Raw genomic sequence first — 19,704 nt, 5'->3', positions numbered from 1 at the left:
GAAATACAGGCCCTCAAAACAACTAAGAAAACAAAACCCTAAAACAATAGAAAGAAATCACCAGTTCTTCATTAGCTGAAAGGTCTCCAATAAGCCACGTTCCACAACCAGAAGTCTTCATTACTGATTCTATCGATAGTTGGTACCACAAGATGACAAAACAGCATCTCTGTGAGAACACCAACGTATATTGGGGGCTTCACCTTCAGGTGTCAAAAAAAAATAATTAAATAATTAACTCCACATATGCACAGCCATATTTGCTGGAATTTTCCCGGGAACAACACAACACACTCCTTGTCGAGGCAAAACATTCCCGTGCAGTAACCCAACAGGCAAATCCTAAGTGCAATTAAACGTTGGCCACCCACCAAGGTACTTTGTCCCAGCAATGGGTACTTTTCCACTCCGGAGTTGTGCAAAGCCAATGAGTCAGCACCGCCGAAAAATGATCCTCCCAGCACGGTGCCTGTGCTCAGCAAGGAAATGGACTTTGTCTGCCATGCAGGAAGGAGCCCAACGGCATGAGCGCCACACGGGCAGCTGTTTCGGCACAGTCTTTCTCAGTCCTGTTAAGACCTGCCAAAAACCAGCTGTATGGGTGGTTTGCCAGAAGCGTTTATTTCGATGCTATTTGTAGCCTCCAGCTCTGAAGTCAAGAGCTGTTCTTGCCTCTGACATGCTTGGAAGGTTTCCACAGGTTTAGCCTGTTTTTAGACCAACCAGTAGCTTTTTGGTCCCAGTAATGGGAGGTGAGCTTCTAGGCTTCATGAAGGTTTCCAAGGAGACACATACAGTTTTTGCTCAGATAAGTCCTTGCTATTATTAATCCTTTGGGTGATTTACCTATAATTTGAGATCAAAGACCATCATGATGAGCCTAATTATTTTTATAAGGACTGTATATTTAGGACTAACAATGTAAAAGCAAGTAGGATTCAACATTATGGACAGCACCTTCTTCAGATCCTGAAACCAAAGACAACCTGCCTCAACCTGAAGCACCATGTGAGGAAAGACATTTGAGAGAAGACTTTAAAGGTGCAAATGGCAGTAGATGTTGGTGTCCTACTGGGTGAAGTTCCTTGTTTCCATCTCAGGTTTGGGCCCAGCTTTTACATTCTACCCTTGTTGTGGCGTATCCTCAGCATAAATGGCATATTTACCATCATAAGGAGAAGACAGTCAAATCTATCGCCATTGAAGACAAAATGCAACTAAATTTCTCTAAGAAGAATAAAAAGATGGAAGACCAAAGACAACAGACACTTGCTCATAAAGCCATCTGAAAAGTTTAACATATTGACATGCAAAATTTACAGAGAATCCCATCTCACACTTTGGGGTGTCAGACAATTCTTGTACCCATCAGGACAAGACCCTTTCAAACCAACAGACATCAAGCGAGGGCTGGAGCCCTCAATTCCCAGCACATTGCTGCCACAGCCCTGATGCTCTCCTGATGGGAGTCCAAAAGGACAGAAACTGATCTTGAGCCTGAATAATTCATTTTAAAAGAGCCTTTGAAAAGAAATTGATTGATTAACTACATGCCTGCTAAGAGAAAAGGTTTTCAGATAGCACCCTGATGGGAATGGACATTTAGCATAGCGAGAAGTGGGCATGACTGGATGATATTTAGGCAAGAGAAGGTACAAGAAGCCATGCAGAAGCCTTTCTAGCAGTGAATTAAAGTTCCTGGGGGAACGGGATGATACCAAAGGCACATAGCTTAGAGGAGCACTACCACTACAGACAAATGGTCAGCCAGCGTGGAACCAGTAGCTCCCCTGTAGTGCAAAAAGCCACACTTCATCTGGGTAGAGATGACAAGATAGTTTCTGATTTTCTCTTGCTACTTAAAATGCAAGGACTTTTTCCCCTCCTCCAGTGTTTCAAGGTAAATTATACAAGCCATATGGCCTCTGTTCTTCACTTTTTTCCTCCACAGGAGGACGACAGCAGTTGAGTCACGCTCACACAGATGCTATGAATGTTGGTCTTAAAGATCCTAAAGGGACAAGAGGAGACAGGGTATGTTGGATGAGGCTTTGAGCAGTCTGGTCTAGTGGGAGGTGTCCCTGCTCAAAGCAGGGGGGTTGGAACGAGACGATCTTTAAGGCCCTTTCCAACTTTAACCATTCTGTGATTCTGTGATATGTGCACACATAGAGGAAAGCAGGCTCTGGAGCACAAAGGAAGATCATTGACCCTGTTTGAGGAGCAGGCTGCATGCACTGATGGATCAGCATCCCTCAGTACTGTATCCCTCAGGAAGCGCACACATCTACAGCTTTCCTGGGAAACTCTCAGTTTCACCACCTTTTGCCCCGTACACCATATGCCACGTCCCCAACAAATCCTTTCTTCCAGGACTACAAGAATCTTCAGCCACCCCATGGATCTCCTTTGCTGGCTTTTGTCAGAAGAGCACTCAGTTGCATTTGTGTCTTTCTGTTATAAGAGCATTAGATGTACAAATGCAATATTACAAACCCCGTCCCACCAGACAACTGAAGCAACCAGCTATATCAAGCTCCACCAGAGAGCATGTTGTCTGCACAGCAAATCACATTTGTCTTGCTTAAGGAGATTTGAAGGCAAATGTTGCATCGCTTTTTATCATCTCCAGTCCCACTAAGATTTAGTTTCACCTCAGGTCCCAAACTCCCAGGCTCTGCAGACTTTTGATCTTGACTTTGCCCAAGGGAGGATGTCTGTGTCCTACAGCCCAGTCTCCAGACTCTTCCCTTGGGCTATTTCCTCCTCCCCAGCTCCACTTGGCCATTTCTCCAAAATAAATATACATACAGTTGGGCTCAACAGCAAAAAGCATAGCAAGCAGCCCTGTGAATCAAGACCCTGTAGGTGAAATGCTTAATTTACTTAATTTTTTTCTTCCCCTTTTTCTTTTCCATAGACTTAAGTTGGAAGGGACCTTTAAGATCATCAAGTCCAACCATCAACCTAATTTTGACAAAAAGCATCACTAACCCATGTCCCTCAGCACCACGTCTGCATGGCTTTTAAATACCTCCAGGGATGGCGACTCCACCTTGTCCCTGGGCAGCCTGTTCCAATGCTTGATAACCCCTTCAGTGAAGAAATTTCTCCTAATATCCATCCTAAACCTCCCCTGGTGCAACTTAAGGCCGTTTCCTCTTGTCCCATGGCCTGTTCCTTGGTAGAAGAGACCAACCCCCCCCGGCTACCCCCTCCTTTCAGGGAGTTGCAGAGAGCGAGAAGGTCTCTCCTCAGCCTCCTTTTCTCCAGGCTGAACACCCCCAGCTCCCTCAGCTGCTCCTCACAAGACTTGTGCTCCAGACCCCTCACCAGCTGCATTGCCCTTCTCAGGACATGCTCCAGCACCTCAATGTCTGTCTTGTAGTTCCTTCTGGCAAGGCTTTAAACCCATTAGTTTCCAAGCAGATAACATAGAATCATAGAATTGTTAGGGTTGGAAGGGACCTTAAAGATCATCTAGTTCCAACCCCCCTGCCATGGGCAGGGACACCTCCCACTAGATCAGGTTGCTCAGAGCCCCATCCAACCCGGCCTTAAAAACTTCCAGGCACGGGGCTTCCACCACCTCTCTGGGCAACCCGTTCCAGTGTCTCACCACCCTCAACTTCTTCCTAACGTCCAGTCTGAATCGACCCATCTCTAGTTTTAATCCATTCCCTCTAGTCCTACCATTCCCCGACATCCTAAAAAGTCCCTCCCCAGCTTTCTTGTAGGCCCCCTTAAGATACTGGTAGGTCCCTACAAGGTCTCATCAGAGCCTTCTTTTCTCCAGACTGAACAACCCCAACTCCTTCAGTCTGTCCCCATAGCAGAGGTGCTCCAGCCCTCTGATCATCCTCGTGGCCCTTAATATGATTTAGTACAACCTGAAGACTTGCACTGGAGGTGGAGCTCTTCGAATTCAAGGTGACATTTGATGCAGTGAAAAGCTGGGCATGGATGGAAGTAGGTTCTGACAAGGTTCTGACCATCTCCCTCTGGTCACCGTCTTTCTTAGCCCATTCTCAGCTTTGCCATTCAAGGGCACAGTCAGAAGACACTCACTACACACACAGCAAAGGCAAAGCAGTTGGATAAACCTAGTGCCAACTCATCATGGAACATGCAGACTATTGCTTGGAGGCTGGAACAAGGCTTGCTAGTCTCTGATCTTGCTTCTTGCAGGCTTCGGAGAAAACCATCTGCTGTTAACAGACAACCAGCTCTATGTATCAGGGAATGGTGAAGGGGAGGGATGCACCCTGCTGAACACCACCTGGGCCATAGCTCCAACATGCAGCACTGAGTGTCCTCCTCGACCACCACTCTTCATGAACTTTTGCAGCCCTCTGCACCTTAACGTACAAGCAGCATCTTAGAATCATAAAATCATTATGGTTGGTGGTTGGAAGAGACCTTTAAGATCATCAAGTCCAACCATTAACTTCGCACTGCCAAGTTACTACTAAACCATGTCCCTCAGCACTCCACCTACACATCTTCTCCCTAGATAGGTTTATTCCATGCTGCAAGGAGTGTTTGTTGGCTCCAAGGAAGAACATGAAGGAAAGCAAAGGACCAAGTCTCTGCTGGGAGTCTTGCTCCATGTAAGGCTTATGTAAATTATCTGCAAAATAGAAGGAATTTGTCTGCTGTTTAATTTTTTTAGAAGGCTAGAGGGTGTACGCTGGCCTGGAAACCGCACAGGAAGAAAATCTCCTAACAGGTTTTGTGATTTCGTGCCATGAAGAAAGCACAGGTTCTCACTTGGCTTCTTCCGGCCTTCATGGCTGGTACAAACTCAGTAGGACAGGAAAAAGCATTTATCATGCCCAGAACTTCATTCCACCACCCACAGAGGCAATATAGTCAAGAGTGACGCAAGTGAAGCTGGCATTTCAAGGATTCCTTAAAGAAAGGAATCATTAAAAATAAAGAGAACTAAAATAAAATACTTCTGTGTCATGACAGGTGCTTATCTCACCTAGCAAACTCCTAGTGCACACTCTTGGACTTGGAGATGAGCTCAAGCACGCCAAATAAGCATGCCAAATAAGCATGCTCAAGCATGCCAAATAAGTTCTGACAGTCTATATAGATATTTTTTTCTGCTTTGAATATCAGAAAAAAAAGTTAGTTGGATGCCTTAAAAAAAAAAAAAAAACAAACACATTTGCAAGGCCAGTGCCTACACTGCAGTATACTATCTTGTCTGAAGTCAACCAACCAGCAGAGACACATGGAGATACCACTGTACAACAGACCTAGGTAAAGAAGAACCCAAACGAGAGACCCAGACCAGTATGACCAAACACTGCAGGACAGATTTATCCAAGCCCAGAGCTGAGCCCAAGCTGACATGCTCCATCTTTAGCCTGAACATGTCCAGAGACCTTGGAGAAGAAAGGACGACATTATTATGATTTCAAAGTCTACCCAGAGGCAGATGACAGGAATGTTTCGTCACCTCACCCAGTCTCATGATGATCTGCAATGCAAGAGTACCATGCAGTCATGTAGGGTCAGCACAGCTTGTTTGTTTGTTTTTGCACATTCAAGGCATCTTGCTGCGAGCTGAGTTTAACCACTGCTGGTGAGGTCCTGCAAAGGACATGAAGACTGAGCCACAAGCTCTAAACCAAAAAAAAAAATAAATAAACAAGAAAAGTCACAAACAACTACTGCTCCAGCTCAAGGGCCAAGCCTGGAGAGCAAAAACCAGCAGAACTAGCAGCCAGGAAAATGCAATGGCACAAACCACCCTGAGCAAGGCAAGGCCTGTCCTTTTGTTCATAAAGCATCTAGAACGTCTGGGGCCTCACTTGACTCTGGGTTCACATACTGATTTACCACCACAGTAATTCTAGCCAGGAGGGGTGTTTCAAAGTTATATTTGTCGTATATATTCTCTGGAGAGCAGCCTGGAGACCAGCAGATCTGGTACCATCCTTTACACAGGCAGAAGAGTCAGACAACGCGGTATTAAACAATTAAGCCTACTCACCATCGGTGCTCCGCGGTGACCTATAATGGCTGGCTTTGGTCCCAGAGCCTTCTTCTCCATTATGCAAGGGGACGAGATGGTGAGAGGGACAAGGTAAAGTGCAACTACAACTGCGAGGTATGCAGTGAACATCAGCATCTGAGAAGCTGAGAGGGAAAGAGAGAGAAAGAGCTGGTGAAAAGGTTGGTCCTGACCTCCTCACACCACAGGAGCAAAGTCAAGGAACCTTCATCTTCCTCAAGAGGAGAGACTGGTCTACAGCCACTGTCCCGAGTCTTTAGGGAAAAACATATTCCAGTTAAAATAATCTCTTTGAGCTAATCAAGTCCTGAGGGGGGGGTGGGGGTGGTGTGGTTCACTTCATTTTATATGGGGGAAACAAAAAGTTAAGCGAATTGCTTAAAGTCCCAGCCACGAAGACCAAAACACTGCTGATTTCCGGCCCTTTGGGTGGGACAGCACCAAATTTTGCCCTGCCTGACAGCAGAAATAGATCACCAGTTACACGTATCTACAAATAAGTCACAGCACCACGTGGGGGTGCATTTAATATCACCTGGGTTTACATCACTTGTGTTTATACTAGTGGTTCACCAACACCACCCGTTTCAGCCAGGGTAAAGCCACTTTAGCTGTTTCTGCATAAGGATTTGTGCCAGCCAGAACCGAGTTAATTTGCAATAAATGTTTTACTGATTAAGTCGGGCGTGTTTAAATAAATCCCTGGTTTGGGATGGTGCTGAACTCCTCGGGGTCTCTGCGAGCAGCAATATTTCAGGACCAGCAAATGCAGCCAAGGGGGTGATGGCTGCAGTGCCTGGGGACAGATGAGCAGTCCTACCTCCCACGCCGTGCCCCAGCCGCCAAATACCAGTGACTTTTCACGAAGTCCAGAGCATCTGGGAATCTTTCAAAGGCGCTGACAGCACAACAGAACCCCCCCTTGTTCCCAGCATTCCCTTATAAAGAACAACAGGCACCCTTGAACTCCTGAGCTATTTGGAGTCTCTTGAAACCACACATATTAAAGCACAAGACTTCTTTTTTTAATTATTATTTATTTTTCAAACTCATTAAGGCTTTAGACTCAAGGGAGAACCTCCAAAAAAACCCTTTAAAACAAATATTTGCCATGGACGCAAGATAGAGAAGGCTTTTTTTTTTTTTTAGGGGAAGGACAGAACAGCCCAGCTCTGGTTTCACACAAACAAACCACTTTTTGCTTCCAGTATCTAATAGCCTCATTCAAACATGTTCCGACAAGCCAGAAAGTAACACTAGTAACCTTGCCAGATAATTTTTCCTCCTCTCTGGAAGAGATGTCAATCACCCACAGAGCATTCAAGGAACTGAATGGTATCTTGCTAAGTGAGTTCATGCTGTGTCCTGCACCATAAAAGTATGGTGCCTTGGAGTTGAGCGTTACCAACATCAAAACCTCCAGACGGACACAGGACGTGATCCTGACCCAGTTCTTGCTCACCCCAGGAACGCCACGCACCAACCAGGCTTTGAAAACCAGCCTAATTGTCAGCAAAGTCCCAGGCTGTGCAAAGAATCTGGTCCCTTCCTTCCTAGTACTGCAGTTTAGGGATTAAATAGCTCAGATCCAGACTAAAGGCAAGCACCTCGTGAAATGCGTGGGCTTCCAAATATTTTTATCATTGGAGTGCATCCACAAGAAAGGATGCATCAGCATGGGTTACAGACCATGTTGTGGATGTTCCATCCCTGGAGGTGTTCGAGGCCAGGTTGGACGGGGCTTCGAGCAGCCTGGTCTAGTGGGAGGTGTCCCTGCCCAGAGCAGGGGGGTGGAACTAGATGGTCTTTAAGGTCCCTTCCAAACTAAACCATTCTGTGACTCTATAAACAGAGTTGAAGACCTCACCCAGCCATGCATATGTGGGAACTGAGATCATGCACACAAAAAAAAAGACCCAAAATGAAATACAAGCAAAGTACATACTGTTCAATTTGATGTTGGATGGTCTGTATGGAAGCTCTCCTGATGACCACCCAAGACAAGCAAGCAGGACGGATTAAATCTCCCACTTTCTACAGCATGACAACACCCACAATTTACATGCAAGCCTTCCTTCTCCATTCCTTTTGCTCTTAGTGACCACTCCAGCCTAGTTTGGGCTCCTGGAAGACCACGTTACACTGCTGTTTACTACTCAAGGCTTACAGGGCTGCTTTGAGTCCCATGTTTTCTATCTGACCTCAGAAGCAAGCTTTGAAAACAAGCTACTACCTTTTAAAACACTGTAGCTATAGAAGAAACTTCTATTCTCCAGGTTTGGAAAAAGTAGCATGGGGGAACAAAAAGAAAAAAAAAGAAAGGTGTAAATTCGCTTCGTAAAAAAGCCAGTTGCTGAAGATTGTCACATGCCTTAAAAAAGACAAGAACGGATTGTTGCACCAATGACTGCAGCTTCACCAGTTATTTCCAAAAGATTATTATTAGTGAGCAAAATCTTATTTTCCCCATTACAAGCAACTGTAGATTCTCACAGAGATTTCAGTTCTCCTCTTCTGTTTTTCATACCACCATGTCAAACATACCTGTACCAAAAAGTCTGTAAACTCCTCCAGGTAAGATACCTTTCACAAGTAAAATGACCCTGAAATAACTTTAAGAGCCAACGGTACAGAAGAGATGAATGCTTTTCCTTAAAAACAAACACAAAAACCCAACCCAACCTAGGGGCAAAAAATAAATAAATAAAAAAGAAGGAGGAAAACAGCTTCCTGGCTTATTAAAAACAAACAAAAAAGCCATTTTCAGGGAACTCAGCTGTAAGGAAAAAAACTATGAGGAATTCAGAAGGAGCACATGCAGTCTCTGGTCTAGGCGTAACCACAAATCCTCCCTCAACTGGCAGCCTAATTACATGGTAGAACATATTTAAGAACCACCAGGTACAGCTTTATTGGCATATTTATAAATAAAGGCAGAGCAATTCTTTCTTTGAAAGGTCTCTCTGGATATCAAAATCTTTCCATCTTCAGACACCGTTTCCTCATTCTTAACTCCTACTTCTTGGAAGTCTGTCACAAGTGCCGCCAAATCCTTCCAGGGCTTGTATTTTGCTGCAGGTTAAATAGCAATTAAAGTAATTTTCCTGGAGCTGGCACAAATGTCTGAGAACGTCCATGGACGCCCTGAAGAAAAACACTTCTGAGGGCACAGAAGGATCAAATTGTTTCACAAAAAAACCTGGAGGAACAGCTCAGGCTTGGGAGAGCCCCTGGCAATGAGGTGGGACAGTGGAGATGCAGAGAAAAGCTTATTTTAGTGGATAGGACCATCAAGAAGAGCTGGGTTCAGTGTGTCCTTCACCACCCTTAGACCATGTCTCAATGTGCATTTTAGGAAGCACCCAACTATTAGGGGACCAGATCTCTACTGAGCCCTCTGGGTGCTACTGCATCACAAGCAACAAGTCCATGAAGGCTTTCGAAAGCCAGATCCACCTAGAAATGCAGATGAACAAGAGCCAACGAGATGAGGGAAGGGAGAAATGCTCATAAGAACCAGAGAAGAACACTGCAGGTTAGCTGTGGAGGGTGCATTTATATTTTCTAAAGCAGATTGATAGAAATCCGGATGCTTTTACTCATTTCAGTATTGAAAACAACACTTTCACCTCCAAGCCTGGTGCGCTTCTGACCAGAAAGCAGCAGCTGTGGGTTCTGGATGCACCCCCAGACCAGATTCAGCCAGGTTACTCTAGGAGAGCAACCACTTCCCCAGCGTGGCTGAGCTGGAGGCTGCTGAGCCCAGGGAAGGAACCAGCACTGCCTCCTGCCAGCTGGTTCCCAACACGAGCACCCAACACCCCAGCAGCCACCCACCAGCCCCTGACCAACACACAAGGGGTACTCACTGGCTTTCTCCGTTCGTGCAAACTGCCCCGCTATCAACCACGACAGGGCTGTGACAGCTGCAAGTGCTCCTATGTGCAAGAAAGGGGCTGTGGCCTGCAGGACATGAGAAGAGGAGAGAAAAGGTGATGAACAAACCACCCAGCACCTTGAAAATTCATTGATCTTACATGCTTCATAGTGCATTAGACCACTCTGTTCCCAGTTGGATTTCACATCATTCCTACATCAGGCTCCTGCATCTGTGTTGGCCATCTCTTCTTCCAAAGCTTACCATTGCCTTTGGGACTCAGAGCACTATGAAGGCAAAGCAGGAAAGCTCTAAACCCCTTCGTGGGGAATAGTGCACCCAAACACACAGATATTTGGAAAAAGGTCTCTTTAGACACCAAGCAAATTCAAGTAAGGCTCTTGGTGCCACCAAGTTTTAAGTTCCTTGTAGTCCAGTTGAACACTGGTCAACAGCTCAATGTCTGGATGGAGATCAGTCATGAGTGGTGTCCCTCAGGGTCTGCACTGGGACCAGTACTGTTTAACATCTTCATCAACAACATAGGCAGCGGGATCGAGGACATCCTCAGCAAGTTTGCAGATGAAACCAAACTGAATGGTGTAGTTGACATGCCTAAGTGACAGGATGTCATCCAGGGGGACCTGGATTAGCCCCTTTGCTCCGCTCTGGGGAGACCCCCCTGCAGTGCTGCCTCCAGCTTTGGGGCCTCAGCACAGGAGAGACACAGAGCTGTTGGAGCGGGGCCAGAGGAGGCCCCAGAGATGCTGGGAGGGCTGGAGCCCCTCTGCTGTGAGGACAGGCTGAGAGAGGTGGGGGGTTCAGCCTGGAGAAGACAAGGCTCCAGGGAGACCTTATTGCAGCCTTTCAGTACTTATAGGGGGCCTAAAGGAAAGATAGAGACTTTTTAGCAGGACCTGTAGTGCTAGGACAAGGAGTAATAACTTTAAACTACAAGAAGATAGAGTCAGACTAGGTAGAAGGAAGAAATGTTTTACGCTGAGGGTGGTGAGACACTGGCCCAGGTTGCCCAGAGAGGTGGTAGATGTCCCGACCCTGGCAACATTCCAGGTCAGGTTGGACGGGGCTCTGAGCAACCTGGTCCAGTTGAAGATGTCCCTGCTCATGGCAGGGCGGTTGGACTAGATGGCCTTTAAAAGTCCTTTCTAACCCAAACTATTCTATGATTCTATGAACGCACTGGACTGCGTATCACCACAGTGTATCACCATGAAAGAAAGACTGAGATGGGTCTTGAGTCACGCTTTTGTTCTCCAATTGCTTGCCTAACTCTTTAAAAATAAAAAAAACAACAAGAAAAGGGAAGCACTTCTGAGAGAGAAATGTTAGTCACTTGTGCGAATGCTATTTTTTCCCTCCTGTATTTACGTATATTTGTGTATTCCCAAATATACAGCAATGATCACCAGCAAAATATTTTGGGACCTCTTTTTGATGAAGAGGAAAAAAGGAACAGAGAGCAGGTCTATCAAGAAATTAACAGTATGCAACTATTTTCCTCTAAAACTTATAATAGCCCTGCAGCATACCACAAGTCTTTCTTAAAACAGGACTAGAGCACAGAAGTTGCATTCTTTTTAGATATATATAAATTTATGTGCAATGTAAAAACAAACCCAGAGTATGCCTCCCCTAGGACTGGGAAGAGCATGATTCTCCAAGCGTGGACACTAAGACCCAGAGCACGACTAGCCAAACCAAGCAGAGGAATTGCCCTCTCCCATCCAGCAACTCCGAGTCACACCCAGCCTCAGTATTTTCCATCTCCAACCCTGCAGCCAAGTCGTGGTTTGAGTTTAAAGGAAAGAGCCCAGGAGGTAGAGACAAAGTGATATGGTGGCCTTGAAGACTCCACGGGAGTTTTGTTGCAAATTTTCTCATTGCCGAGATTTCCATTTTAGGAGTGATAAACGTCAAGACAGGGTTTTACACAGCAGAAAGACACAAAGTACATGGCATGTTGCTGCACTGTCCCCTTTGCCCACCCAGAGAAGCATCCTTGAAGACAACTTACTTGCAGTGAGATAAATACCATCTCCCATTCGTCATCCCAAAGCTGTGCTATCGATGACATGGTCACCACGGTTGTTATCAAGGTTGTCACGAGGCCAATCTGCAACAAACATGAGAGTAATTACATACTGGATCCAATCATTATCAGAGACCTTTTACAGATTGGGAAATGGAGAGAGAAATCTTTTGTATGCGATAAACGGCCTAAAACAACTAAGCCTTAGGACCCATAAGGAAAGCGGTTGGGGTTGTGTGCTGTCCCAGTATAACCTCCCCTTTCCACCACTGAACATACAACACTGGGTTAAATAGTCCCAGGAGGACACATCTCACAGATGATCTCATGTTCTTCACACAGTGACCAATGGTATGGAAAGACCAGGTGCCAGGTTGCCCTGCCAACTAACTGGACCAGAAACAGCTTAAACACAGGTTGGGTTCTGACAAGCAACTTGAGCAGATGATCCCAGATTCTTGGAATTGGTTGCCTAGATAAACTGTGGATTCTTCATCCCTGGAGGTGTTCAAGGCCAGGCTGGATGGGGCTTGGAGCAACCTGGTCTAGTGAGAGGTGTCCCTGCCCAGGGCAGGGGGTTGAAACTAGATGATCTTTAAGGTCCCTTCCAACCTAAACCATTCTATGATTCTCCTGGCCTGCTGCAACAGACTGTGATGCACCAGTGCTACGGGAGGTTGGCAAACTTTGCCCAACTTGACTCTCCAACACTTCTGCTCAGGGATGAAACTTGAACACACACACACAGACAGTGATCATCGCACTTGTCAGTAAAGGGTGAACACGCGTGCAAGCGTGGCTGTCATCCCCATCACTACGCAGTCATCTCTGAGATGGTTCAGTGCAACATTGCGCATGGACGTGACCTCACCTGTGTCTGAAATGGCAACAACTGTGCAGTCAGCATCCAAGCCATATTGACAGAGCAGTTATAACAGATATTGCAGCCTGAGAGGAGGCTCTGGATGACAGTGGCTTAACTGAGATGGTAGAACAAGACCCAGTCCATCAGCCAGTTCCCCCAGCCTCCCTCTCCATGTAGAAGCACTCAGAAGTCAGAGCAGAGCAGTCAAAAGGAAAATGTCACCTCCATTTTGAAGGTAAAAAGTTCAAACCATCAAAAACTGTCATAGATATAACTCCAGCCGTAAAGACCTAAAATCTGGGCTGTCTGTCAAAAAAATAGTTCACCATCCTCCGCCTCTCCATCTGGTATCTCAGTCTCTGCTGTACCACATGCCTGCTGGATTAAAAGGATGCTGCTGCTCTGTGTCTCGATCTCATGTTCTGTCTAGATCTGAAATCTGCGTGGGAGACTTGGGCAGAAAAGGCCAACAAATACGTAACAGTGATCTAATCATCTAGGATGCACAGGACATCTCTAGGCTGATTTCAGATTTACTTAATACCTTAGACAAGCAAACAAAACCCCCCACATTCCCAATGTTTATGGAAATCATTTTTGTACATAAGGACATGATTTCTCATTCTAGTTTAGCCCTCGGTTCCCACCTGCTGTTCCTCTCCTAGATGCCCACAGACAGACCTGCCAACAGCACAAGAGGCATCCATAGGACAGCAGCGGCTTACCCCGAGCCTCCACCTTTTGGAGAACATGAACAGAGCACATGGGGCAGCAGAAGGGGGCAAAAGATCCAGCTGCTCCAGGTTGAAGACGATCCCTGAGCCAAGAAGCCGCATCCAAACCAACTTTCAACCCTTACCAACCCATTTCTGCACATTCAAGCAAGGATGGGATTTACTTGCTTACTTAAAAGACATCCCCCAGCAACCTACAGTGGCAAGCCACACTATTTCAAGATATTTCCACATTAAGGACTCTGAAATAATAAAGCACAAAGCAATACACAGTGGACAACTGCCCACTGTCCACAATACAAAGTGGACAACTGCACTTTGCCATGAGGCCCTGCACACAGTAGTCATTCTGCTCCTCCATCCTCTGGTGGTCAGACCTCTGGGCCACCTGCCAGAGCATAACCCCAGCACACAACCCAGATTGAATCTACTTTTCATCCACTTTATATTGCCCCAAGTTGAACTCAGAATTCATCAGCAACAGAAGACCTTATCAACTAGACTTCTCCAGTACAGCCCTAATTCCCCTTGACATTTCTGCCCTATGCAGCACAGAGGTGGTCAAGTGTATCTCCATTTTATCATTTCACAGAATCATAGAATCCTTTAGGTTGGAAAAGACCCTTGGGATCATCGAGTCCCACCACCAACTCCACTCTACAAAGTTCTCCCTTACACCATATCCCTTAACACCACACCTAAACGAGTCTTAAATTTCTTCCTCCCATCAGCTCCGATTTATTGCTCCTTACCCTTCCCCCCCATGCATCTCCCAACTTGGCTTACGATCCTCAGCTGTTTTTGCAGGATTACGGGAGAAAACTGGAAGAAATTGTGCTATTTGCACATACCAGCCTTTCCCACGTGTTTTGATCTATATTTGACAGCAATTCAGCACGGTTGCAGAGAATATTGACTTCATCCAGACTCTTATCTAAACGTCCTTAGAAAGCCGAGGGAGGTGTGGGGAAGGGAAGAGAGAGATGGAGCAACACATCAGAGCTGTGATGAAAGGTGGACTTTTTTGGAAGAAGGGAAGGAAGAGTAGGTTTCTGTAGGCAAGAACTAACCGATCTCCACCAAACTGATCTCAGACTTACTCATCCAAACCCACCAGCCACCTGGAGCGTGTCTGAAAAATATCATTTCCCTCAATGAAGAAACATATGTTAGACCCCAAAATCAACAATTTATTTTCCAGCAGCAGTCAGACGGCCTCCACCCCCTCTTTGCATTGCATCCCCTCCTCCCGAGGAAGCAGAATTTCTATAGTTTCTAGGGAAAAAAAAAAAAAAAGAGAGGGCGGGGAGGTCTGTGCTCTCCCTGTCCTGGGCCGTGGTACATCTGTTCAGGCTCTGATCCTGAAAGACCTTGTCATGTGCAGAACCACCAATTTCAGGAGGAGCTGTGTATTAGCAGATTTGGGACTGGTCCCTTAATTACCTATTAGCAGAACGCCAATTACAATTGAATCCTGCCAAGCTATTTTCTTTGGCACCATCTCTCCCCTGCAGCTTGCTACATACCCTTCCTCTCCCCTTCTGTGCTCCAAACATCAGATCTGCATCTTCTCTTACGTTTCATGGCATTTTTTTTCATTTTTTTTTTCAAACTGCATTACATACAAATCAGGACCTCCTTAAGTTTCAGCAAATCACAACCTGCACATTGCACACCCCCAGGTTTAACACCTACATCTTCTCCCGAGGCTGTTCGACAGTCGGTTCCTCCAAGCACGTCCTGAAAAGCTTCACATCTGTTCAGCCCCTCCTCCAGGGATGGGTTCACCACAGAAAGGAGCACCAGAGAGGTTCATAACGGTTCACTGAGCCAAGACCAAAGTCCAGCTGCTCTAATGACACAGTGTTTCTCAATCTCCAGAAGTGGCCCCCCTGCCAGCAGGTACCCCAAAGCATTTCACCAACCACGGAGCACAGTTATTGTCCCCAGGCTTTAACTGCCCCTACTGTGAAATTTGCTCAGTCCTCCGAGATGAGGACACATATACCACAGACATCTGAAGTTTATGTTCTTCCCAAAAACACCATGAAGATAAGTACCACATACACCACCCTCTCCCTTAGACTCCTGTTTTATTGAGATCCTGCTCCTTTCCTCTGTGGCCAGCAGTTCAAGGGAGGTCATTCTTCCCCTCTGCTCTGCACTGGTGAGGCCACAACTGGAATGCTGTGTCCAGTTTTGGGCTCCCCAGTTCAAGAGAGACAGGGAACTACTGGAGAGAGTCCAGCGCAGGGCAACAAAGATGATGGAGGGACTGGAGCATCTCCCTTATGAGGAAAGGCTGAGAGAGCTGGGACTCTTTAGCCTGGAGAAGAGAAGGCTGAGGGGAGACCTTACCAATGTTCACAAGTATCTAAAGGGTGGGTTGAAGGAGGATGGAGCCAGACTCTTTTCAGTGGTTCCCAGTAACAGGACGAGGGGTAACGGGCACAAGCTGGAACATAGGAAGTTCCGATCAAATATGAGAAAAAAAAAAAACCTTCTTTACGGTGAGGGTGAGAGAGCACTGGAACAGCCTGCCCAGGGAGGTTGTGGAGTCTCCTTCTCTGGAGACTTTCAAGACCTGCCTGGATGCAGTCCCGAGTAATGTGCCCTAGGCAATCCTGATTTAGCAGGGGAGTTGGACTCTAGAGGTCCCTTCCAACTCTGAAATTCTGTGATTCCACGATCCCAAGCTGAGAAGAGCCATTTACCTTGTGAAGCCAGTGCAGGTTCATTTGCTGTCCCACAGCTATGTGACATAGTGCTAGTATCTGGAAAAGAAGAAATCAAGAGTCAGACAATGACACATCACAACCATCATGTGGTTGCACATACAGGAACACACCACCACCCCAAAAGACAACCCAACAGGCCAGGGAAGAAAACAGAGCTGAGGATGGGTCCAGCAGACAACACCTAGCTCACCTGTACATACAGATCCTCTCCAAAGCCAAGGACATGGAGGGAAAGACCAGCCTCCGAGAGGCAGGGAGTTGGAGAACCTGGCCCACGGGTATGCAACTCCCAGGACCTCAGGAAGAACACTGACTACGTGGGGCAGTAGTGGGTACTGGCATGCCACCTCAATGGACACCACCTTAAAGGTCCCAGCACCCTGGGATGAGTGGAAACAACTTGTACTTGTGATTGGCAGATACATCAAAGAGGGGCTGGGGCCATACTAAGGGAAATAAAAGCTGTACTTCTCCTCAGGCCAGCTGCACTGCCAGTATCAGGGTCTCTATCTTTGCTCTTGATCATCTGAGGTCAAAGACCATGTGTTTTTCCACTTTCCATTTATTTTAGCGACTTAGGACTAAGAGACAGGGAGAGAGAAATCGCTTCTGAAAGGAAAATTGCTCAAGTCATAGGTGGACTGAGAAGTTCATACCCTTTTTAAAACAAACACACAAGCCTTTAGGAAATTGCATTTTATTCCACTCACCAGTAACACTGTAATGTACGTAAAGCCAGCAGCAGTTGTTACGAGTATTGGAATGGACCAGTCACTCCAATATCCCATTCGGTTATACAAAAACCTGAAAGATAAGCGTGAAGGACAGATTAAGAAGAGATTCAACACCATAGCAACTTCGTGAGGATTAGACAAAAACTTTAGAAAATGGACCTTTCCCTTTACACCGTACAGATGAGAGATACGCAGCAAAAAGAACAAGTCACTTTGAGAGAAAATCCAGTGTTTGTGCTTTGATCCCTCATGGGAAATTAACTCTGCAAAGAGGAATCAGGCAATTATGTCAAATGCAGAAACGTTACTTTGGAAAAAAAAAAAAAAAGAAGAGTCATACAGGACCAGAACTTGTTTTCAGAAAAGTATTCCATACAAACAAGGGAAAAGTATCCCCACATGTGGCGGTGGTTGGCTAAACATTAGATCCAATGCTGCCCCATGTGCTCATAGACTAATAAATACAATATAGAGATAGTATCGAGGACAGGGGATGAAAAAAATCAATGTTGCTGTGCAGAACTGTGCTATATACTTAAGATGTAAACACTTTGCAGAAGGACAAGCTGATGGAAGAAACTGGCTCTCCTGTACCTGTCAGAGACAGTCGCCCATTCCAATAGACTGTAAAGGTCTAATCCTGAGTAGAGACTGTCAGGAGTTGTGCTCAGAACTTCCCCAAATGGGGCTGGCTAGAGGAACCGCATCCTTCTGACCTTCTCATCTTCAACTGACTGAAGGGTTCATCTGCCCAGCCTGAAGGATGCCTATGGGGTTTCTTTGGCTCAGTGGGTTCCCTTGTCCTGGTCCTTCTGTTTACCTTAAAGCTCTAAGAGACGGGTCATTCAACGGCTCTGTGATCCAACCTTGGCAAGAGCCAGCAGCAGTGACCTGATGCACCAGCAGTGTCCTGATGCACTAGACAATCAAAGCAGGAACTGAAGCAAGGTTAGGGTGGTACTGAGGTATAGATGACACGCTACTGGTACATCTCCAGCCTAGCTTTCTTTGGTTCCTCTAGGCCATCACTCACCAGCTTCCCTGCACACGTACAGAACAGTTGCCACCTCGTCAAGACTTAGCAGCACAAAAGCGCAGAAGCCAAATGTTCTTCCTATAGCCCAGTGGCCACAGCACTGCACTAGGAACAGAGAAACCCATATTCATTCCCTGCCTTAGCTTTTGAGATTGCAGTGGTCTTCCCCTTCCACCTCTCCAACCAACAGGCAGAGAAGTAGCCTTCATCCTCCTGCTGAAGCTGATTTTCTTCTCTCCTCTGTTTATCCAGGTATCCTCCCCACTCTCAGTTATCAGATTTTCTAACCCTGCATTTCAGAGGGCAGATCCAGCTCAGCATCCTGTCTCTCCTCATCACTTTCATAAAGCCAAAGGGCAACGAAAGCTTTATGAACAGGAGCACCAGGTGAAGCTGACCATTATTCACAGCAGCAGCATGGTAAGAGACACTGTCCCTTGTACGCGGTAGAGGGTCTCAAATGTCAAATTTGCATTTAAACAGCAATATGTTTCCCAGTAAAACTGTCCTGGAGTTGAATTCTGGAGTCATTAAAGCACATTGCAGCAAAACTGCAGCAGGACACAAGATAGACTCAGTCTACTACCTTCCCTGGCCAGAAATGCAGAAGAGCACCCAGGCCTGACCACACCAGGAGACAGACAGCCAAATCCCAGAACCCTTCTTGCAACTTCTGGGAGTTCAAACCTGACCTGGATTAAAACTTTTTCCAGTGGATTTTTAGAAAAAACACATCACTAGGTTGACTTGGATTGGTACAGCAAGGACAAGATGGTTATGGGGTGGATGATGATCAGCCACAAACTCTGGTCTGGCAACTGCCCCATCTATTCTGTCCAGGAGTAAAGCTCCTAATGTAGGATCTGGAGAGCAAATGCTTGGGCTCAACAAACATGACCCACATCAAGGTTCTGCTTAGAAAATATTCAAAGATCCATAACAAAAGGGATCTGGAGGGATTCAGACATGCTGTTAGTAAAAAAGAGGGAAGAAAGAAGAAAGGGCTCCTCTGAAGCCTTTGCTAATGCCATGACCAAGAGCTTCCTTAGCTCAGCTTCAGTACACATAAGTTTCTGCTCTGATGTCCCCTCAAGTGGCCCTCTGATAGTGTCAGGTCTTCACTTGATGTGCAAATGACTGTTCTAAAATGCTGTTTCCATGGTAGTTATGAACCAGACGAGCCTTCTCCACAACCAAAGAAGAAAAAATTTGCTACACAGGTTTGCATTTATAATTCTGCTCCAGAGGGAACACAGCCAGGTTCACAAATTACAGTATCTCCCACATCCTTCATTAACCAACATTGAGCTTTCTGTTGCAGTCCATAGCTTGCACACTGGGGATCTATAGTATAATGCAATTAAGAGTAGACACCACAAAGAAATGCCCAAAGCAATACATTAAAAAAAAAAATAATTATTTAAGAGCCACAAAGCCTTTTCACCGACAAGGACCTCATTGCACATTCAGCCTTGCAGAAAAAGGTAAAAAGCCTGCAGCAATACATGCCAGGCTATAATTTTGCCTTGTCTTTCTAAAGCCCATTTCAATCCCAGAATAGTCCCTTAAGCCTTTACAAGTTTAAGGGTCAAATTGCCACATTTATGTAGGTAAACCCTACCACTGCCACAATTTAATTAGA

At 46.0% G+C, this 19,704-nt stretch overlaps 1 protein-coding gene across 12 annotated transcripts in view; it reads right to left on the bottom strand.

Moving 5' to 3' along the window:
• The window catches only part of GDPD5 (glycerophosphodiester phosphodiesterase domain containing 5), a 194,293-nt gene that overhangs the window by 29,997 nt on the left and 144,592 nt on the right, over nucleotides 1-19,704 (bottom strand). For all 12 annotated transcript variants that reach the window (XR_012585197.1, XR_012585198.1, XR_012585199.1 and 9 more), the window contains 5 exons: nucleotides 17,003-17,096; nucleotides 16,269-16,328; nucleotides 11,941-12,039; nucleotides 9,898-9,991; nucleotides 6,008-6,153 (listed from right to left, as the gene is read on the bottom strand). Coding sequence is in view for 7 of the 12 variants with exons in the window: in XM_074572293.1 (XP_074428394.1) it covers nucleotides 6,008-6,153; nucleotides 9,898-9,991; nucleotides 11,941-12,039; nucleotides 16,269-16,328; nucleotides 17,003-17,096 (493 nt within the window). In the remaining 5 variants the exon portion in view is untranslated. The remainder of the gene's footprint in view (nucleotides 1-6,007; nucleotides 6,154-9,897; nucleotides 9,992-11,940; nucleotides 12,040-16,268; nucleotides 16,329-17,002; nucleotides 17,097-19,704) is intronic.

Source organism: Larus michahellis, chromosome 1 (genome assembly GCF_964199755.1).
Source record: "Larus michahellis chromosome 1, bLarMic1.1, whole genome shotgun sequence".
In the NCBI taxonomy this organism is placed as follows: Eukaryota; Metazoa; Chordata; class Aves; order Charadriiformes; family Laridae; genus Larus; species Larus michahellis.
This window is presented reverse-complemented; position numbering and strand designations above follow the sequence as displayed.